At 29.9% G+C, this 19,283-nt stretch overlaps 1 protein-coding gene across 2 annotated transcripts in view; it reads right to left on the minus strand.

The window, feature by feature from the left end:
- Positions 1–6,270: 6,270 nt before the first annotated feature.
- Positions 6,271–19,283, minus strand: part of LOC101236159 (uncharacterized) — a 44,887-nt gene continuing 31,874 nt past the window's right edge. Inside the window, exons 10-19 of one of the 2 annotated variants that reach the window (XM_065793811.1) lie at positions 16,432–16,662; positions 16,088–16,267; positions 13,519–13,804; positions 13,109–13,447; positions 12,733–12,989; positions 12,113–12,341; positions 7,904–8,093; positions 7,386–7,824; positions 7,092–7,208; positions 6,528–7,013 (exon numbers count right to left, since the gene is read on the minus strand). In XM_065793811.1, coding sequence (XP_065649883.1) covers positions 6,661–7,013; positions 7,092–7,208; positions 7,386–7,824; positions 7,904–8,093; positions 12,113–12,341; positions 12,733–12,989; positions 13,109–13,447; positions 13,519–13,804; positions 16,088–16,267; positions 16,432–16,662 — 2,621 coding nt within the window. In that variant the 3' untranslated portion in view covers positions 6,528–6,660. Of the gene's footprint in view, positions 7,014–7,091; positions 7,825–7,903; positions 8,094–12,112; positions 12,342–12,732; positions 12,990–13,108; positions 13,448–13,518; positions 13,805–16,087; positions 16,268–16,431; positions 16,663–19,283 lie in introns of both variants that reach the window. The other variant, XM_065793810.1, reaches the window with a different exon arrangement.

A 19,283-nucleotide genomic window follows, 5' to 3' on the forward strand; every position in this document is an offset into this window, starting at 1 on the left:
CTTATCCTTTCTCTTTTGTCTCCTCTCAGAGAGGAGATCAGAGCACCAAGTTTCTGTTAGGCAAAAATCATACTGAATGAGTAATTGCAATCAATTAGGAAATGTTTTAGTTTATCAAACTAAAACATTTCCATTTCCTTTTTTTTAGTGTTGTAATTAAGCATGGGCGTTTGGTGGTCTGTAAAAACCGTTAATTTCCGTTGCGTTAAAAAAAATTAACAAAATTTACGTTAAAATCCGTTACGTTAAAAGTTATTAACTGTAATTTTATATTAATTTAGGAAATTTGGGTTACTAGCTATTTTTTAAGGTTATTGTTAGATAATTTATTTTTTAATTAACTTTAAAAGGAAACAACAACAATTGTTAAATTTATTAATAGTTGACAAGACATTAAATACAAAAAAGTCTTCACAACCATAAACTTATTTCTTCTTGAAAAATTAAATCTACCTAGCAATATGCTTAGAATAATTCGCCGTTATGAACATTAAAAATGTTTTTTATTTTCATAATGGCAAACAAATCATATGTATCTTGAGGTTATATCCATTCATTATTTCCATTATTTTTATATTTTAAAAACTGTTTTAAAATTTAAGGTCAATCTACTAAGCTGTAAATAGAGTTTTAGGAGTTTGGTATCCAAGAACGATAGTATCATCTTTTTAGCTTATGTTATTATTATTTATTTTTGCGTAGTGTTAGAGGGTTTTTATTGTTTATTTTTTTGCCTTAAATTAGGTTTTTACAGTTGCGTTATAATAAAAAAAAGAAGATGTTTTCTAGGAGAAAATAATTTAATTTTTTCTTCATTTTACTTTTTATTCATACATTTTCATTTAACTTTTTACAAAAGCAGTTTAGTACTCCCAGTGGAGGACTTAGACATTCTGGGGCCCCAGGAAAACCTTTGTAAAAGGGCCCCCCCCAAGTCTGCCTAAATCACGGTTAATAATTCTGGTCCTTGTGGTTTTACAGCCCTGCAAGTTTTACTCGTTTATCTGCTCCAACTCACCTGATTTGAATAAATGGATAATTTTCAGGCTTCTGCAGAGATAAAGACTTGGAAGAGATAATTCACTGACTGAATCAGGTGTGTTAGAGAAGAGAAAAAAATAAAACATGCAGGGCTGTGGACCTTGAGGACTGGAATTTATTATTCCTGGCCTGAAAGTATCATTAGGCCATGAGGGTCAAAGGTTTTCATTTTCATACTCCAATGCTGTGAACCATACCATAAAATCAACAGTTTTTTTTCTACTTTAATAAGGTACAATTACTTATTAAAATCGTTTTGCAAAAACTTTTTGTTTTGTTATTGCAATAAAAAAGCTCTAAATCAAGTCTTACATTAAAATTCAACAACACTAACTAAACACAGATGATTAGAGATGTGAACAATATAGTAAAAATATAATAAATTAGAAGATTTTTATAACTTTAATTATTTTAGTTATTACATATTCTGTAACAGGGAAAAGTTGACAGATAAATGTGAAAAAGTCTGTGTTTGAGATGCAGTACTTGGAGGGGAATTCACACACTGGCCCGATATGGATAGCAAGATATCCAGACAAGAGACTGTCTTGTGCAAACTGTAAAAAGGACAATAAAAAGTTGTTGGTTTTTTCTTGTAAAACTTGTGATTTGTCTCTTGACTTTATGGATTTAAATTGAAATTGTTACCTACACAATATATCAAGTTATTGAAAATAATATATAAAATAAAGGTTGTTGAAGATTCTCAGTCATCCAGGTCATATTAAATCCCAAAAGGTGAAAAAACAAAACAAATAAAAAAGTAGTAATTAAAAAAACAACTGGACTGAAGCAGAAGATGTTTCACTTCCGATATAGGAGGCTTTATCAATTCAAAATTAACCATTTATGGCTGATTTTAACTTTAGAACTTTAACTTTTTATAATAACTTATATTAATAAAGTATAAAACTGGTAGTTTGTGCTTAAGAGATGAATGATTAATCTCTGTCAACTCTCTAAACCAGTGGCAGCCTGCGGGCCTAATCCAACCCGGTCTGGTGGACCAGACCTTGCGGGCTGTGTGAGGCGTGCGGGCTGCCAGTTGAATACCCCTAAGTTTAGGGAGTTGGCAGAGATTAATCGTGAGGTTTGTGTGGACAACAATTTGTGCTTACTGGTCTTCTGTTATGTGTGGTTAAAAACTGCATCTGAAAAAAAAAGTGTTGGAGGAAATAAACTCACTGTACTGTATTGTACTGTGTTTTTACAGCATTAGGTGATCATGAATTACCTTAATTATTCAGCTGGACCTCTTCTTATAAGTTGTCTTTTATCTTGTTTTACTGATGAAAAATAATCACATGAGAGCACAACAGGTTAAATATAAAAGGTATACATTAATGTAATTTACTGATTTACAAAGTACTACCTTTACTCTTTTTCTCTCTTCTAGGCTCCCTATTTCTGTCTCCTCTTTTATTCCTCTTTCCCTGGAATGTGGGTGTATTCTTCTCTTCGTTCGTTTTTTTCTCGTCCTTTCCTTTATTCATTCTCTATGCTTTTGTAACTGTACTCCTCTTCGTTTCTTCATTATATTCCCTTTAAGATCTTTTTTGTTTGTTTGTTTGTTTCAAGTGTATTTTTTTGGTAATACTGTATTTAGTTATTCAGCTTTAATAATATTCTCACTTTTGAGCTAGCTGGCACAGTTGGCATTACTTGCTGAACTTAACCATGCGGACTTTGACCTCTGCAAACCTTTGTATAAGTGTGTGCATGTCCATTGTTTTCCTGACTTCATTTTCAATGGCAATGACAGCAAGGGAAGACAGCCTGTCCTGTAACATGGTGGACCTCAGGTATGTTTTTAGTCGTTTAAGAACTGAGAAACTTCTTTCACCTGAAGCTACAGTCACAGGGAGGGTGAGTAGCAGTCTTAGAGCTATGCTTAAATTTGGATACAAGTCAAGCACATTCTGTTGATATATATAATCTAACATCTCAAATGGTGTTAAGATCTGTGAGGGGAATGATCTGACAGCCCCCATTACTTCCAATTTCAGGTCCTCTGCATCAACAACTCCCATAGCCTCCTCCAGTCTGTGGCAGCATTCACCCAGGTTTCCTTTTTGAACTGTGTTTCTCAGTGACTCAGTGGAGTAAAGGAATCCATATAAGTCAAAGAAGCCCTGTAGGTGAGAAAATCTCTCCCTTAATGTGACTATGGCTATGTCAACTAAGTGGAGAAAAAAAAGTCTCTTTTGAAGCACTCCTCTGAAGTTGAAAATGTTTCCTCTATCCCTTTAAACTCAAACTGCCTCTTTGCCTTTTTCTGTCGCTCCTCAGGCAGCTCATCTCCACCTCAAGTGTTTCTGCAATCTCCTTAGCATCAGTTTTTGCAGCATTAAATCCATTCTCTCTGAAATCTTAAAGATATTTTGATACAGACAGTATCTATCTTCTTACTGTTTCAATGGATACATTGGGGCTCTGCAAGATCTTACTGACTCTGTTTATGTGATACAACACATTTTACCAAACAATGGTACTCACCAAGAAAGGTATTTTTGTCATGTCCTTTCAGAGGCTGTCAGCACTTGATGCACACTCTGCATCTTTTTTCTTCTGTGCATACTCTTTCAAAACAGTTAGGAGCTTTCACAATGTCTGCGAGCTGATAAAGAACTGCTTTCACAGACTTCACCCGACACTCCCATCTTGTTGTGAACAAAGCCTTGGTAGAAAATTCTTGTACATGCTGCCGGAGAATTGTCCACTGATGAACAGACCCACCGAACAAAGTGTACAGCCTTTGCAATAACCCAAAGAAGTTGAGGGATATCATGGAAGACTTGGCAGGATCACCAACCACTAAGTTTAGGGTGTGGCTTCCTTATGGCACACACAGGGCTTTGTTGTTAACTTCTAGGACTCTCTTCTGAACACCCTGGTGTTTCCCTTGCATATTACTTCCATTTTCATAGGATTGTCCACGAAGGTCAGAGACGTCCAAGTGCAGTTTGTTGAGGTGTCCTAGAAAAAAGTCTAGCAGACCTTTCCCAGTAGTGTCCTCGGCCACAAAAAAACCCAGAAAATGTTCATGGATTGTAACTCCCTTTGTGAGCTCACAGTTTACAACACGTAACACTACTGAGAGTTGTCCAACATGGCTAATATCTGGTGTGCAGTCCATGATAACATCATAGTATTTTGCCTTTTTTACTCGCTCTACAACGACATCAGTGACACTCTGTGCAATAACTCCTATTAACTCATTTTGGATGGCCTTGCTCAGGTATTTATCAGAGATTTTTTTCTCCTGGATTCTCCTCAGATGCTCCTTCATCAACGGGTCAAACCTGGCCAGCAATTCTACTTGGCTCAAAAAATTGCTATTGCCATGTTCATACAACTTTTCTCTGTGACCTCTAAAAGCAAAACTTTGCTCTGCAAGGTAAGTTACAATAGCAAATAATCTTTTTAAAATTTTTTTGCATCTTGTAACTTCAGCTTTTATTAGACCTTGGCTTGTCTGATCAATGGTTATGTCTGTTTAAAGTCTGTCACTCAGTGTGTACCATTTTTTCCTGTTGGTGATGTGTTCATCAGACTTCTCGTGCTGCTTAAGATGCGAATGGACATTTTTCCAGTCGCTGAAACCACTGGAACTCAATTGGGTTTTTCCATTTCCAAACAGTCTACAACAAAAGTATACAGCTGAGTTGTTTGCTCTACTGTAGATTAGCCAGGATCATGTAATTTTCTCTCCGTTTTTCATAACCATGTGATAATAATGTGATGTAAATCTGCGGCCATCTGAATTTCTAATGGACCTGGATCTGCAAACAAATGAACTAATTTCAATTAAAGGTATTCTTAGTATCGGCATGACAACAAAATCGACGCAGTTAAATGCATGTAAACACATGCAAAAACAGCAAACAGAAAAATTGATATTAAAAAATGTATTTTTATTTCAAAGAGTCTTGAAATCACACGAAAAAAAAATAATGGAAAATGGTCAAACATAACTGAAATATATAACATGCAATATATATATATATAAATAATGGGATTAACAAAAACAAATTTGATATTATCAAAATGAACGAAATAATACTTTAACAAATGCTGAAATATAAGCAAAAAGAATTTAAATCCTGAATAGTTGAGGCTATCAGGTATTTAATTAAACAAAAAGATAATTTAGATAAACAAATAAGATCAACAGTGAAAATGCAATGAAGCTATGAGAATTATTTATTCAAGCTTTTTAAGCTAGTAACACGGACAGATTTTGACAAATATTAATTATTGTAAATTTTATAACATCACCGGCGACGGTGTTAATTGATTGAAATAAATAATGATAATAAATTATTATTGTATCTTCCGGATATGCAACGGTAAAAAAAAAAAAAAAAAAATTGTAAATAGGGTGAAGCGGGGCGAATCCAGCACTTCTGGTACTCAGCTTTAATATAATATTGCACAAGAACTAAATAATAAAATTTATAAGTTTTAAAAAAAAAAAAAATTTAAAATTAAATGAAATTCTTTTCAGTTGATTTTAAATGCTTTTCAGCTAGAATGGTAATTAATAAATGTTTTATATAGTTTTCTTCGTTTATTCTCTAAATATTGTAGTAAAGATTGAAGTCGAAAAATGGCCTAAAATTATCGTTTATGATCTTAAACCAATCTTAAATTTGTATGGCATTACATCTTTCTAATATATTATTTCAAAAAGAAAACTGAAAATAAAATGGCAGGTGATCTGGAATGAAAGAAGAATGCTTAAAAAAAAAAGAACGCTAGTAAAAGATCGTAAGGCTAGTAATTCAAAACGAAATTAAAACTTTGTCATCAAAAAATAAAACTTTTAATATAAAACGCAAAAAACTAATGTACAAATTAACAAATATTAATAAACAAAAAAAGCACTTTATTAAAAAAGAATTTCGATTAAATAGGGCCGACGATGCAAATTTCAAATTGTGGCAAAGCAAGTAATTTTCTAAAAATTGTCGACTATCAGCAAAGCAATATATATATATATATATATATATATATAATATATATATATATATATATATATATATATATATATATATATATATATATATATATACACATACATACATACATACATACATATAAAAATCAAGGTGCAAACAAAATGTCTTTAGATTAAAAATATATTAAAAAAATGGTAAAAATAGAATATTTAAGCCACCAACACCTCGGCATCGACAGCCCCATAAACATATTAAAGAATATAAACAATTTATATAAAGTTTTCTATCAATACAACATCAGCAATATTATAAGCCGTTAAATTTTTTTAAATGTTATAAATTTAAAAAAAAAACAACTAAATCTTAACTAATGTAAAAAAATGTACATATTCTTACTTTCCACATTACTAAATCCCTATAATAAATTAGGGAAAAAAGAAAAAGCTCATAAATAGCTTAATATTCTACAAAGCATAATAATTTCAAATATAAACATATGTATAAATAAAGAATAAATATGACTACAAGGTCGCAGTTAAAAATAAATAATAAAATAGAAGATAAATAAGATATTTGATAACTTTAGGATCTGATATATAAAAAAAGAAAAATTAATTTAGTAATACTAAAATATATAAAATGTAAAAAAAACAAAAAACTATAGCACTGCATTAGAAATTCCGCTATCTTTGTCATACAGAAACGGACTTCTTTCATTTTTATGACCAACGTAATACATGTCGTCTAGTTCATTGTCACTGTCAAGCGGTATGTCAAGCATATAAAGTGGATTGTAATAATCTTCTTCAATTTCGTCATCAAGTCCCATTGCAGCTATGACGTCATAATAAGGATTTTCAAAAGAATAAGCATGTCCTTTTCCATTAACGAGGCATGATTTTAGTTCAATATCATTTGATTCACGCCTTACTTTTTCAAAGGGAGAAGATTGAATTTTTCGTCTATAAAGTATTATGATTCCAAAAAAAAAAAGTAAAACTGTGAACGCACCTAAAATAAAATAGGTTGTCATTTTTCTTTTGACTATGAAATAATTTTTTTTTAAAACTAAAGTTAAAAAATTCTCACTCAAAATGAATGAAGCCAGATACACAGTTTTAGTATACCAAAGTTCTTCTTGCTTTTTAAAAGACGCCTCTCCTACGTAATATTCAAAATTAAGTACTGCTGAGAATGCATTTATTCCTATGAAAGAAATAACATCTAAAATAAATGATGCATTGACAGGTTGAGTCTTTTTTAAAAGAGTAAAAGTAAGTCCTGTTATTTCTTCACTTTCAATAAACATAGCAAAAACACTGTAGATCCTCATTACATATAAAGAACTGTTTTCAGTATTTACACTATCAAACATTTGATCACCTCCAACACTGGAGCAAGTAGATATAAGAGAAATGTTTATTGAAGAAGAATTTAAAGTTGAAGAGTTTAGCAAAAGTTTTTCTAACCGCTCAAAGCAATAGTACATCAATTTTTCAAAATTTCTCTGTATTTCTCTCTGTAAACTAATTTCTAAGAAAAGTTGAGAAGGTGCACGGAATTTGATTGTTACAAGATATAAATCAGATTTATAACATTGGCCATTAACGTTGTTGCATATTTCATTTATCTTACAATTACATTGTTGCTTACACATATAACCAAAATGTGACCAATCACAGTATTCTAAACAATCTTTACTTGTAAATAAGTTAGGGCAAGAGCAATTGCTATAACGTCTATCACAAGCAGTACTGTTATTATAGTAGCAAATAGGACAAACATCATTGCATTTATTGCCAAGGAAGCCATTATCACAATCCTTTAAAAAATAAAAAGTAAAATAAATAAAATAAAAAAAGAGAAGCTATTGTTAATATCATAACAAAAACACAAGAAACCTTTTCGCATTCAATTCCTATAAAGCCATTTTTACAATAGCAAAAACCATCAACACTATCACACTCTTGTGTATTTGAGGCTACACATCTGCAGTTACTTGAACAATTCTTTCCAAATTTTCCTTGTATACATTTAGACTCACAAAACTTCCCAGCAAATCCTGGAGGACAGGAACAGTGACCATCAACTCTTAAATAAAAATGATGAAGCAAGTTAAATCTTATTGATTTTTTTATCTAATAATAAATAAAAAAATGAGATCTATCAATATGGTACAAAAAAAGCTAACGTGCTAGCTATTTCCATTCTAGTACTACTTTAAAAAATTCTCTAAAAGAAATTTAGTAAATAACTAAATACTAAAACACTTTAAACAATTTTTTTTCATAACTTTTTTTCGTATTACAGGGTTATTCATTTTTATATGCGCGTCTATTCATTTTTATATGCGTGTTTATTCATTCTTATATACGCGTTTATATGTCAGTTAACTACCGATAAAACCTCTAAAATAGTTTTATATTTATCTAATATAATTATATATTTTTATGCTTTTATATAGATATATTTAAAATATAAATTAGATTGTTGCCACTGCTATTTATTTAAAAAATGGTTACATAAATCCAACAAACAGAGCACCACAGAGGAGCATTTAATAGGAAGTTCACCTCCTTCCTAACCCATGTCACAAAACATGCCCAGAAGTGGGATTTGAGCCACGGCTCCTTTGTTACTGAGGCTAGTGCACTACCACTGCACCATGTCTGCTGCTATTTATTTAAAAATGGCGCCACGGCCACTGCTATTTATTTATAAATAGCAGTGCGCCACGGCCACTGCTATTTATTTAAAAAAAGTTGCTGAGCCAGCACTGGATTTATGTAACTACACATACGGTTGTAAAATGGAATTAAATCAAACTCTGTAGTATCCATAATATTTTTAAGTTTCCTGATTACCCCATCCATATTTCAAGGCCTTTCTCCTTGTTTATAAGTATATTTTAAATAAGAAAAACAATTTTCTATTGGATTAAGCTGTAGCATGTATACTGGCAGATACTTAATAGCTATGTCATGAGAGGCTAGTGTTTGCCTAACAGAAAGACTCCAATGGAATTTACAATTGTCCATAACAAGCACCAGCGCTTCCACATCTACATTTCTAATTGCTGGTGCCAACATTGTAGTAATGAAAGTACAAAATAAAATCTGCATTCCAGCAGATTCATTCACCTCTTAGCTAATAACCATATGTGCTGTTAGTGTGCACATAAAATTCAGTTTCACCAAATAAATAAGTTTTTCATTTGAATATCCGTTAATTTTGCTTGCAAATGCATAGCGTGCACAACATGCTTTCTTGATAAATCCGAGCATTCTTGATAAATCCGCGTTTTCTTGAAATAGTAGGCTGAGACATGTTGAAGCCTGCTACAAAAAGATTTTCTTTTATTGCTTCTTGCGTACAAAGATTGTTTTCTTGTACGCATAATTCAATAATATTTTTTATTTGAGCATTTATAGGTTTTTTACCTTGTTTTTTTATCAGAAAATGATTTGAATGCAGTCATGTTGTTGAATTCTCCTCTGTTTAACTTAACAACAAGATTTTGAACTGTACGCTTAGATAAATTAAGAGAAGTGGAAATGCTTGTTGTAGATTCATTTCTTTCAACTAAGTGCTTAAGAATTTTTATGTGCTCTTTTGTAACATTTTTCCCTGTTTTACGATTGGCACTGCTGTTTTCTCTTACATCCATAGGGTAACTACTTGAGTTTTAATAATAATTATAAATGATTACATTTAAATCTAGATAAATGAATAATTAGAGAAATAATAATTCAATCAACCAATAAATTTAATAACACTAACACTGACTTAAATAACCATCATCGAATGTAAAAAGTCTTTGTCTTAAATATTTTTAACCTCGTTAACCAAAGAACAAGAACAATTTGTTTTGATAAGAATGAATAAATACGCATATAAGAATAAATAAATATGCATATAATAATGAATAAATACGCATATAAGAATGAATAAATACACATATAAGAATGAATAAATACGCATATAAGAATGAATAAATACGCATATAAGAATGAATAAATACACATATAAGAATGAATAAATACGCATATAAGAATGAATAAATGCGCATATAAAAATGAATAAACACACATATAAAAATGAATAGACACGCATATAAGAATGAATAACCCTGTAACTCGAAGTGATTTTGTAAGTGTAACTACTTAGATGATAGTTGTCATGAAACATTGAAGTTGTCATTGAAGTTGTCATGAAACATTGAAGTTGTCATTGAAGTTGTCATGTTTATTTCAAGGCAGTTAAAAGGCTGCAATTTGCAAAAAGAATATATTACAAAATCACCAAAAGCATTAAAACAAATTTTAAATATGCGTGCTTAGTAAATATGCATATTTGTAAATATTTTTTTACTGTATTCACCTCACTAAGAAAGTGAATACAGTAAAACATTCCCTGGGGGCCACTACAATTTTTTTTTTTAATTGTTGTTCAAAATCTTGCTCTATCTTTCATCTCAGAAAAACAAGACTTGACAGCCAAGACTGCAGTGCGGAGAAACATGTTGAGCGCAGTACTACCACACTCTGGATCAATTTTGCATTATCAAAACTTCTAAATGTCAAAGTAATTTTTGATAAAACTTAGAATCTATTGATGAACATTTAGTTTAATACACTTCCAATGTGTTTCTTAAAAATCCATCTACCACAAGTGGACACGGTGTCTCAATTTCAAGTTTTTATTGATCCCTGTGTTCAAATTTTGTAATTTTTTCTAAAACATCTTTATTTTACATTATAATAAATTCCTATATAACAATTTTTTAATTCAAGAAGAATACAATATATTTCTTTTTATTTTAATATATTGTTTGATATTTCACTGATCTATTGTGATTAGTGTCATCAGGTATTATAAATATAAAATCGTATTTAAAAAAAAGATTTTTATTTATTATACCTGATGACAAGAAATATTATACCTGATTAATTAACTTTTTAAATAACTATTGCTATATTGTAAGTATTTCTATATTGATGAATAACAACACAATTCTTAATGAGTCTTCTACTTTTTGGATTATCATTCATTACCGACTATCATTCAGACTATTATTCATTACTAACTATCATTCGGACATTACGGACTATCATTCATTTCTTTTCGGATTATCATTCATTACTGACTTTTGTTTTCACTTTCTACCTCTACAAATCTATTATTCATTTATACATGTATGAACCTCTTATATACCCTTGTAGAGAATACTGTAGTCATATTTAAGATTCTCCTAATGTTCTCTTTTTTAGATAAAGTCTAAAACCATTTGTGATTGTTGTTGGACCTCCTAAGTTTGAGCTTCCATCTTATTGTTATAAGATTGTGTTTCTTTCTCTCTTCTATAAATATAAATCTTGGTTGCTGCTCAAGTAAGTTATCACCACTTGTTCCATTAACCAAAACTCTCTCAGTCACATTCTTTTACTGTAACTGTTTCTCCATGTTAAAAACTTTTATTTATCTAATTTTTTTCCTAAACAACAATGCTTTGGAATCCACTCCCATCTTGATGTTTTTGTGACTCATAAAATTTATAGTATCTTCTTCTTTAATTAATTCTTTTGTCAACCACTTTTTTGCTATTAAACTTTCTTTGTTTTCTGGTCTCTCCCAATTTAATTAGTCATTGCTTACAGCAAATCTGTGCAAATTTATTTGCCATTAAATACATTAAAATAAATATTTTATAAAAAAATAACCATAAAGCATATGATACAACAACATGAAACTTCAAATCACAATAACTTTAAGTTGCTTAGAATTATAGCCTCAAATTTTCATGTTTTCATTAGAAATGCTTTGATGCTGTTTTGATAAACCAGAAAAAATAAAGAAAAAAAAAAAAAAAAAAAATTTAAACAACCCAAATATTTCAAGTTGCCTTATTCTTATAAAAAACGAAAACTTTTTTTTTTTTTTTAGATAAGCATTAAGCTTTTAACTTAAATATAAAAAACTTAAAAACTAAATGCTTTATTTTTCCACATACACATAAATTTCAAAAAGATAATTTACTATAAAAAAATGTAAAAACAATAATTAATAATATCTTTTATAGAAAAAAAGAAAAATATTAACTAATATATTACTTATTGCAATCTCCGTTATTTTTACATTGACACTTTTGCCTGCAATCCTCACCATACATTCCTTTGCTGCATGGTATTTCACAATAACGGCCATGATAACCAGGAGCACAGTAACAGAAACCATCTTCATGATCACATTTAGCATTATTATAGCAATGGCAAGATTCATAACAGTTTTTACCCCAATATCCTTCTTTGCAAGTCTCATTGCATGACACACCAGTGTAGCCTAATAAATCAAAGTTTTAAAACTTTTGTAAACTAAAAGCTCAGTCTGGTTTGGTTTTTACTTACAAATATTTTTTTTCTACTAAAAGCTCAGTCTAGTTTAAGACTATGGTCCTACACCAAACTAGACTCCATTTCTGGTTGATCAAATTTAGAAAATTACCAAATTTAGAAATTCAGCCAAAATATATTATAAAAAAAAATACCAAACCTTGTGAAGCAAATTCTTAACATTTAATAATATTAAATATATTTTAAAATATATCTTATAAAAATGTAAAAAATTTTATTTGCTTGTTTTAAATAATAATAATTATAAGTTAATTAAAAAAATAATTTTAGATGTGGGAGAATTTCAAAACTTGATAATTTACAAGACTTTAAATAATCACCTGGGTGACATTTGCAGTATCCACCAACTGTTTCACAAACTTCTGTATTCTTCTTTTCACAAATACATCTTAAGCTGCAATTTTTTCCATAATATCCCTCATTACATTGTTCATCACAGTTTGTTCCACTAAAGCCATCCATACAAATGCATTTTCCATTGACTACATCACAAGAAACAGCATTTTTACAATTGCAAAGATTACCACACTGGTAACCCCATGTCATTGGTAAGTAATTTTCACATGATTCTTCGCATCTAAGTGAACATATAAAATTTAGGTTACCATACTGAGATTTTTTAGTGAAATAAAAAAAAAAAACTCAAAAAGAAAAATGATAAAAAATTTTAAATGAACCTAAAACAAACATAACAACCTTTCTCCTTTATATCCTAGTTTACATATACATTCTCCTGTACGCTTGTCACATTTTTCAGTATTTTTATCGCAATCACACAATTGCATGCAATTATTTCCAAACTTCCCCTCAGCACATTCTGTATCACAAAATAAGCCTGTTAATCCAGGAAAACATGTGTATTGACCTGTAATATGATCACAAATTGAGTTTTTTATTTGTAGACAATATTCGGAGCAGTTTTCACCCCATCTATTCGAAGGGCAAGTATGTTCACAATATGGTCCATAATACCCAGAGGTGCAAGTACAAACTCCATTTATTGTATTGCAAGTACCACCATTCTTACAGTTACATCTGCAAAAAAAGTATTTAAAAGAAATAAAGAATGTCAAATAATTGTAAAAAAAAAATTAAAATTATTATACTTTTGACTACAATTTCTGCCAAAATATCCGTTTTCACAAGATAAAGAACATTGATTGCCCATCCAACCTTCTTTGCAAAAACATTCCCCATTTATATGGTCACACAGCATACTTTCACTACAATTACAACTATATAAACAGTTTTGACCAAAGCTGTTTTTAAGGCACTTTTCATTGCAATCATTACCATGGAAACCAGGCTCACATAGACAACTGCCATTAACAGGATTGCAATACTCATTCTCAGGACAATTGCAAGAAGAACCACAGTTTACTCCGTATTTTCCTGTATAATATTAAAAAGAAAATTTGTGAATTAAATTTATAGCACCATTTTTTTTTATTACTATGTATTGAATCACTTATTGTATATTTTTACCCAAATATTTGGAACATTTTATAAACTTATATATCTATATATATACATTTGCATATATGTAAGGTAATAATATAATATATGTAATATATATTACAATGCATCTCTGGTGAAGGTGGTGGAACTTCTCACTTTTTAAGCAAGAAGTACTGAGACTGACCGCCACTACAACCCTGATAGTGTAGTAACCCTGTATTACCACACCTAACTTTTCTCTTCAAACAGCAACCTTGGCCTTGATGAAGGCTGTTGCCTTCATCAAGACTCAACAAAAAATTGGCAGCCCTATGAATGGCAAATGTTTATCAAAAATAATTATTTACAAATGCATTGTTTCCTCACAAAATAACCCTGATAAACAATATATTGGCCTAACCGAGGGCGAATGAAAAAGCATTATGGCAACCACAAACAATCTTTTAAACATAAAAAGTACTCAAAACAGACTATACTGAAAAAAAAAACAGAATAAGATCTACCAGTTCGTAATAGTCCTAACAAGGTAGATTTTCAGAGACCAATTTGCTTCTTATTTAGAATTGCAGCCTCATTACATGCTCCATTATTGGCAGCTTTTGGTCTGTATTGTCAGCAATTTTAAAATTTTTATTAAAATATAGCTTTCTGTTTTACTATTCTTTCTAGTTTTCTTGTTTCATGAATTTTTTTCAGTTTCTCATATTTAGATATCAAACGAACAAACTGATCAACACAGACCTTTCAGCCAGACAAGCAGATAGCCAAAAGTTTTCACTGATAACTTCAATTAGATGATTTGCAGCCAGTCTTATTTTTTTCCTCAAATCTTTTTAGATCTCTCAAAATGATTTTAGACTTCTCAAAAAGATATTTTGCCAATACAGATCTATTCAAATGTAGCATTCTTCCTTAAAAGTTATTCAAGGAATAACTAACAATCCCATGATTCAAACAAGAAGAATGCCTGGTTTTTTTAATGCAATATTCTTGTTTATAGCAATAACTGAAATATGTATTGGATTCAATAAAAGCTTTTTAACTGATCTAAGTACTATCAGAGTACTGTCAGAAGAGTCGGAGTACTGTCTTTCTGTTTTACAGAAGAGACAGTACTCTATTAAATAGTTTTAATAAGAGACAGTACTCTGTTAATAAAAGTCTATGAATAAGATTACTTTGTTAATAAAAGACAGTACTCTGTTAATAAAAGTACTCTATTTAAACAGAAAAGTTAGAGTAGTGTCTCTTCTGTTTTAATAGATACATTTTTGTTGAGACTTCTTAGGTCAACCTTTTTTGGTATGGAAGCCTCTGCCATTTTTTGATACAATACTGAAAACTTAAATGCAGAGTTGTTAACAAGGCCAAAACTCACAAGGCCAAGGCAAAGAGTTTTATCTTAAAGACTTTTTAGTCTTGAGTCAAGTTCAATTGTTAACAAAACTGCAAAATAAAATCACATATTGCAAAACTATATTAAGGTTATTTGCAGAAGTGAAGTCAATAAGAAAGTATACTTATTAAATAATTAAACTCATTTATGTTACATAAGATCTACAGTGTTTTAAAACAAATCTTTAGTGAGATAAGAACAAATTATTGTAAATTAATCAAATTTATGATAACTTGTATAATTATTCATTAATAAAAAAAATTGTGCGAACTCCACTATGAAAAAATAGCAATTGTTTGAAAATGTTGCACAACACTTGTGCAACTCATTACTTAAAATTCCTTGTTTTGTGAGAGATCTAAAAATAGTCCTAAATTAGTAATTTTTAGTTTTATATTATAAAAAATAATTTTAAAATATATTTATATTATTAAAAATAAGTTTATAATGGACCACCCTAAAGCACATCAATTAAAGCGATCACCCTAATGTACATCAACTAAAGTGGACCACCTAAAGTACATCAACTAAAGTGGACCATCCCAAAGTACATCAACTAAAGTGGACTACTCTAAATAACATGAATTAAAGGTTAGGCTTTAAGAAGAAAATTTCTTTTATTTTCATTATTTTTTAAAAATAATGAAAATAAACTTTTACTTTTTATAAAATTTATTAAACTAATTTTTCTTATATTATATTTAAAAAAAAATTAATAATAAAATAAAATAAATAAGTAATACTAATGTCTAACTATAAAGATGCTCTTTCATTTTTAGTATTTCATGAACTCATTTTATAAATAATCATATCTACCTTACCTTTTGGACAAACAGCTTGGCAGTATATTCCATGAAATCCTGGTAAGCAGATACAAATTATACTTTTACCATTCTCGTTACATACTCCTCCATTTAGACAAGGGTTTGAAGAACAACCAACAAACTGACATGAGTTACCATGAAAACCTTCATTGCATAAACAAACTGATTGATTATTAGCTGTTAAAAAATTAAAAGATATTTTAAAAATCAATAAAAAAAAATTTTTTCTAATAGAAAATAAAGATTAATTTACAGTAAGTCATTATAAAGAAAATAACTTAGATCTAGGGTAAAAGGTCTGTTTTTCAGTCTAAAAAATTAAAATATTTCAATTAACATACATGGATCAATTTGACATCTAGAATTAATATTTTCACACTCTCCACTTCCTTGACATACTTCTTGTCTTGGTTTTGATATTATTATTGGACAAGTGCCATTTGTTTTGTAATAACCATATAACTCAGTACGTAAACAAATAAATTGATCTCTTGTTGTATTTGAAGGATATACACGAATTGATTTAGCAACAAGTACAAAATCAAAAATATGTTCAACAACCAAGTTTGAAACTTAAAAAAAATTTGAAAAATATTTTAAAATTTGCTTTTATAGACAAATTTTGTTTTATGGATTTTATAGACATAAGTTTTGTAGATGATAGTAATTGATAAAGATAATGATTGTAGTAATAGTACTTTTGATTCACAAAACCGATTTGTTATATTAAAAGAAGCAAAAAGATAATAGACAATTGATCACAAATGCACAGTTCAAGATGTTTTCGATCATAGTCTAATAAAACACGATTTCATAGGTTTTATAACTTTACTATGTATAGCACCCTGAAGTTAAAATGGGATATATGTATGGTAGCATCATAAATTTTAAAAATAGGAAAGCAGCTAAAGTTCTTAGCTAAACTTTCCTATCTTTAAACTTTATAATTTTAAATAATATTGAAAGATGCAAATAATATTAGAACAAATTTTAAATAATTTATTTAATTAATATTACCAAAATTATTTAAATAATATTACTAAAATTATTTAAATAATATTAAAAAAGCCGAAAAAATGTAATTGAACATTTTAAGTAATAAAATAAATAACAATAAGAACTTTAAACTTAATAAACTGAAACTTTGACTTAAAAAAGCATGAGAACAACAGGCAATTTAAGCAGTAAGCTTTTTAACTTTTTAATAAATTAATGAATAAACCTAGCTAAGCTTGCTATGAATGAATTTTTTTTTTCATTTTAATAAAACGTTTCTAATCAATTTTATCTGTTACTTTGTTGTCTTTTTCTTTTAAATTTAAATTAAAAAATCACATTGAAGGTATAGTATAAATGTTATTATATACATTTATCTATTTTTGCATGCCTAAACATTTAGAGATTTGCCAACACTTTTAGAAATTCGCTTTGGCTACTGTATGCTATAGTAAAGCAAATATAAGTCCTTGTGTTAGCATTACTGAATGTCAACCCAAGTTTCAAAGGCTGGATTAGAGTTTATGATTTTATTTAAACTTTGGGTATATATACTTAAGTGTGTTCAACCTTTCAAAATACCTCTAACTTGATTTATCAATTATACGTTAATAAGATGTTTGCTAACAAGATCTAAGCAAACATCTTATTAACATAAGCTTAAGTGACATTTTGAGAGTAATAGTGACAAATAAGTTGCTGATGCAACCTTTTAAAAAACAATGTTCAGAGTAGCAATAGTTGGAAAAAAGAGCGTAGGTTTCAAAAACAACTATAAAAACTATAAAAAATCACCATAACTATTAGTATTCTGTTAGATGTAATGTTTTTTCTGATGTTATTTTAAAATATTCCTGCCTGTATTTTGGAGAGCTGCTTACAGGAAGTAGCTTTTTTTGACTGCTCCAGGTCAGGTTCAGGATCATTGTGGTCACCCTGCTACTGATATCATGTGACCCAATACTGCCTGCTTTATGGCCTGCTGCTTTGTAAAGTGTTTTTAGAAAAAGTTTTTAAAGCTTTAAAAAAAAAAAAACTCTAACTTAAAATTCTCCTGCCTTGGGGTTCTTGGTTGAATAAAAGCTAGAGATAGTGTCTTGATAAAAATACTCAACTTGGGAAAATGTTAACTGCATTCAGCTACTGTTTTGTAGAAGGCCTCCTAGGCAAAGACTTTAGGGGTAAGCAGAATAATTCTGTTGACCAGCAACAAACCAAACAACAATTAGGCTGACGCAGATGTTAACCTGTGTTACATTGTTTCCTGCCTAGAATGATGAATGCTAGATCTTCTTGACTTTTCTCATAGATTTTTTCTTGTGCTTTCTTGATAGTGGTTATGTAACTCTTCCTGTCATCTCCTAAAAAGGGTACAGCTGGTAAAGTTTCCTGAAATTTGTGGTAGCTCTTGGAGAGGCTTATTTCATCAAGAGCTGTAAAATATCAGAGTATTAACAGTGCTATGTTGCGCATGGATGGTATGCCTATTAATGCTTTTGCCGTGCATTGTCAAGGCCACATAAGAGCCCTAAGTTACAACATTACAGGTTAATTAACCGGATTAAAACAACTGCATAGCTCATTGCTTAAGATGCTGTGCTCTATCTATGAATGAGTCAAGTTCTCTTTAAACTTAAAAACCATGCCCAAAGTAACCCCAAAATATTAAACATAAAAAATCATCCCCATCACCTAACTGTTTCAACAAATCTATTAGCACCTTAAAGCTGATGGAATTCTTTTCGTGGTTTACTTAGTGGCGGTCCTTAGGCTGATGCCTTTTCTCTCTCTGCTGATAAATGTGTCTCAAATGTAATGTTCTGGGTCCAGGCAGATATGAAAGCTTTTATTCCTTCTTGTCTGTTAGTAAAGCTTCATTTAACCCAATGGTTATCACCTTGTTGTGCAGCCAATATATCTAACCATAATCATTGTAATCAAAAAGAACAACTCTTTCAAGAGCAATTTATAATCGGGGTTTATGGATAAAGCAGAACTATTTGTAAAGAATTTTTCTTCTAGTTCAACTCATGAATCTTATGGCCATACTCTTCTTTTTATTCCAGTAAACAGGTTAACCCATTGTTAAACATTCAAATCAATCCAGCTTCTGTTGCTAAAGTCATATCTCAATTAAACTCTTTTACGGTTTGTGGTCCAGACAACATTCCTGTCATAGTCTTACAAAAGCGTTTTC

Source organism: Hydra vulgaris, chromosome 03, assembly GCF_038396675.1.
Source record: "Hydra vulgaris chromosome 03, alternate assembly HydraT2T_AEP".
Taxonomy (NCBI): Eukaryota; Metazoa; Cnidaria; class Hydrozoa; order Anthoathecata; family Hydridae; genus Hydra; species Hydra vulgaris.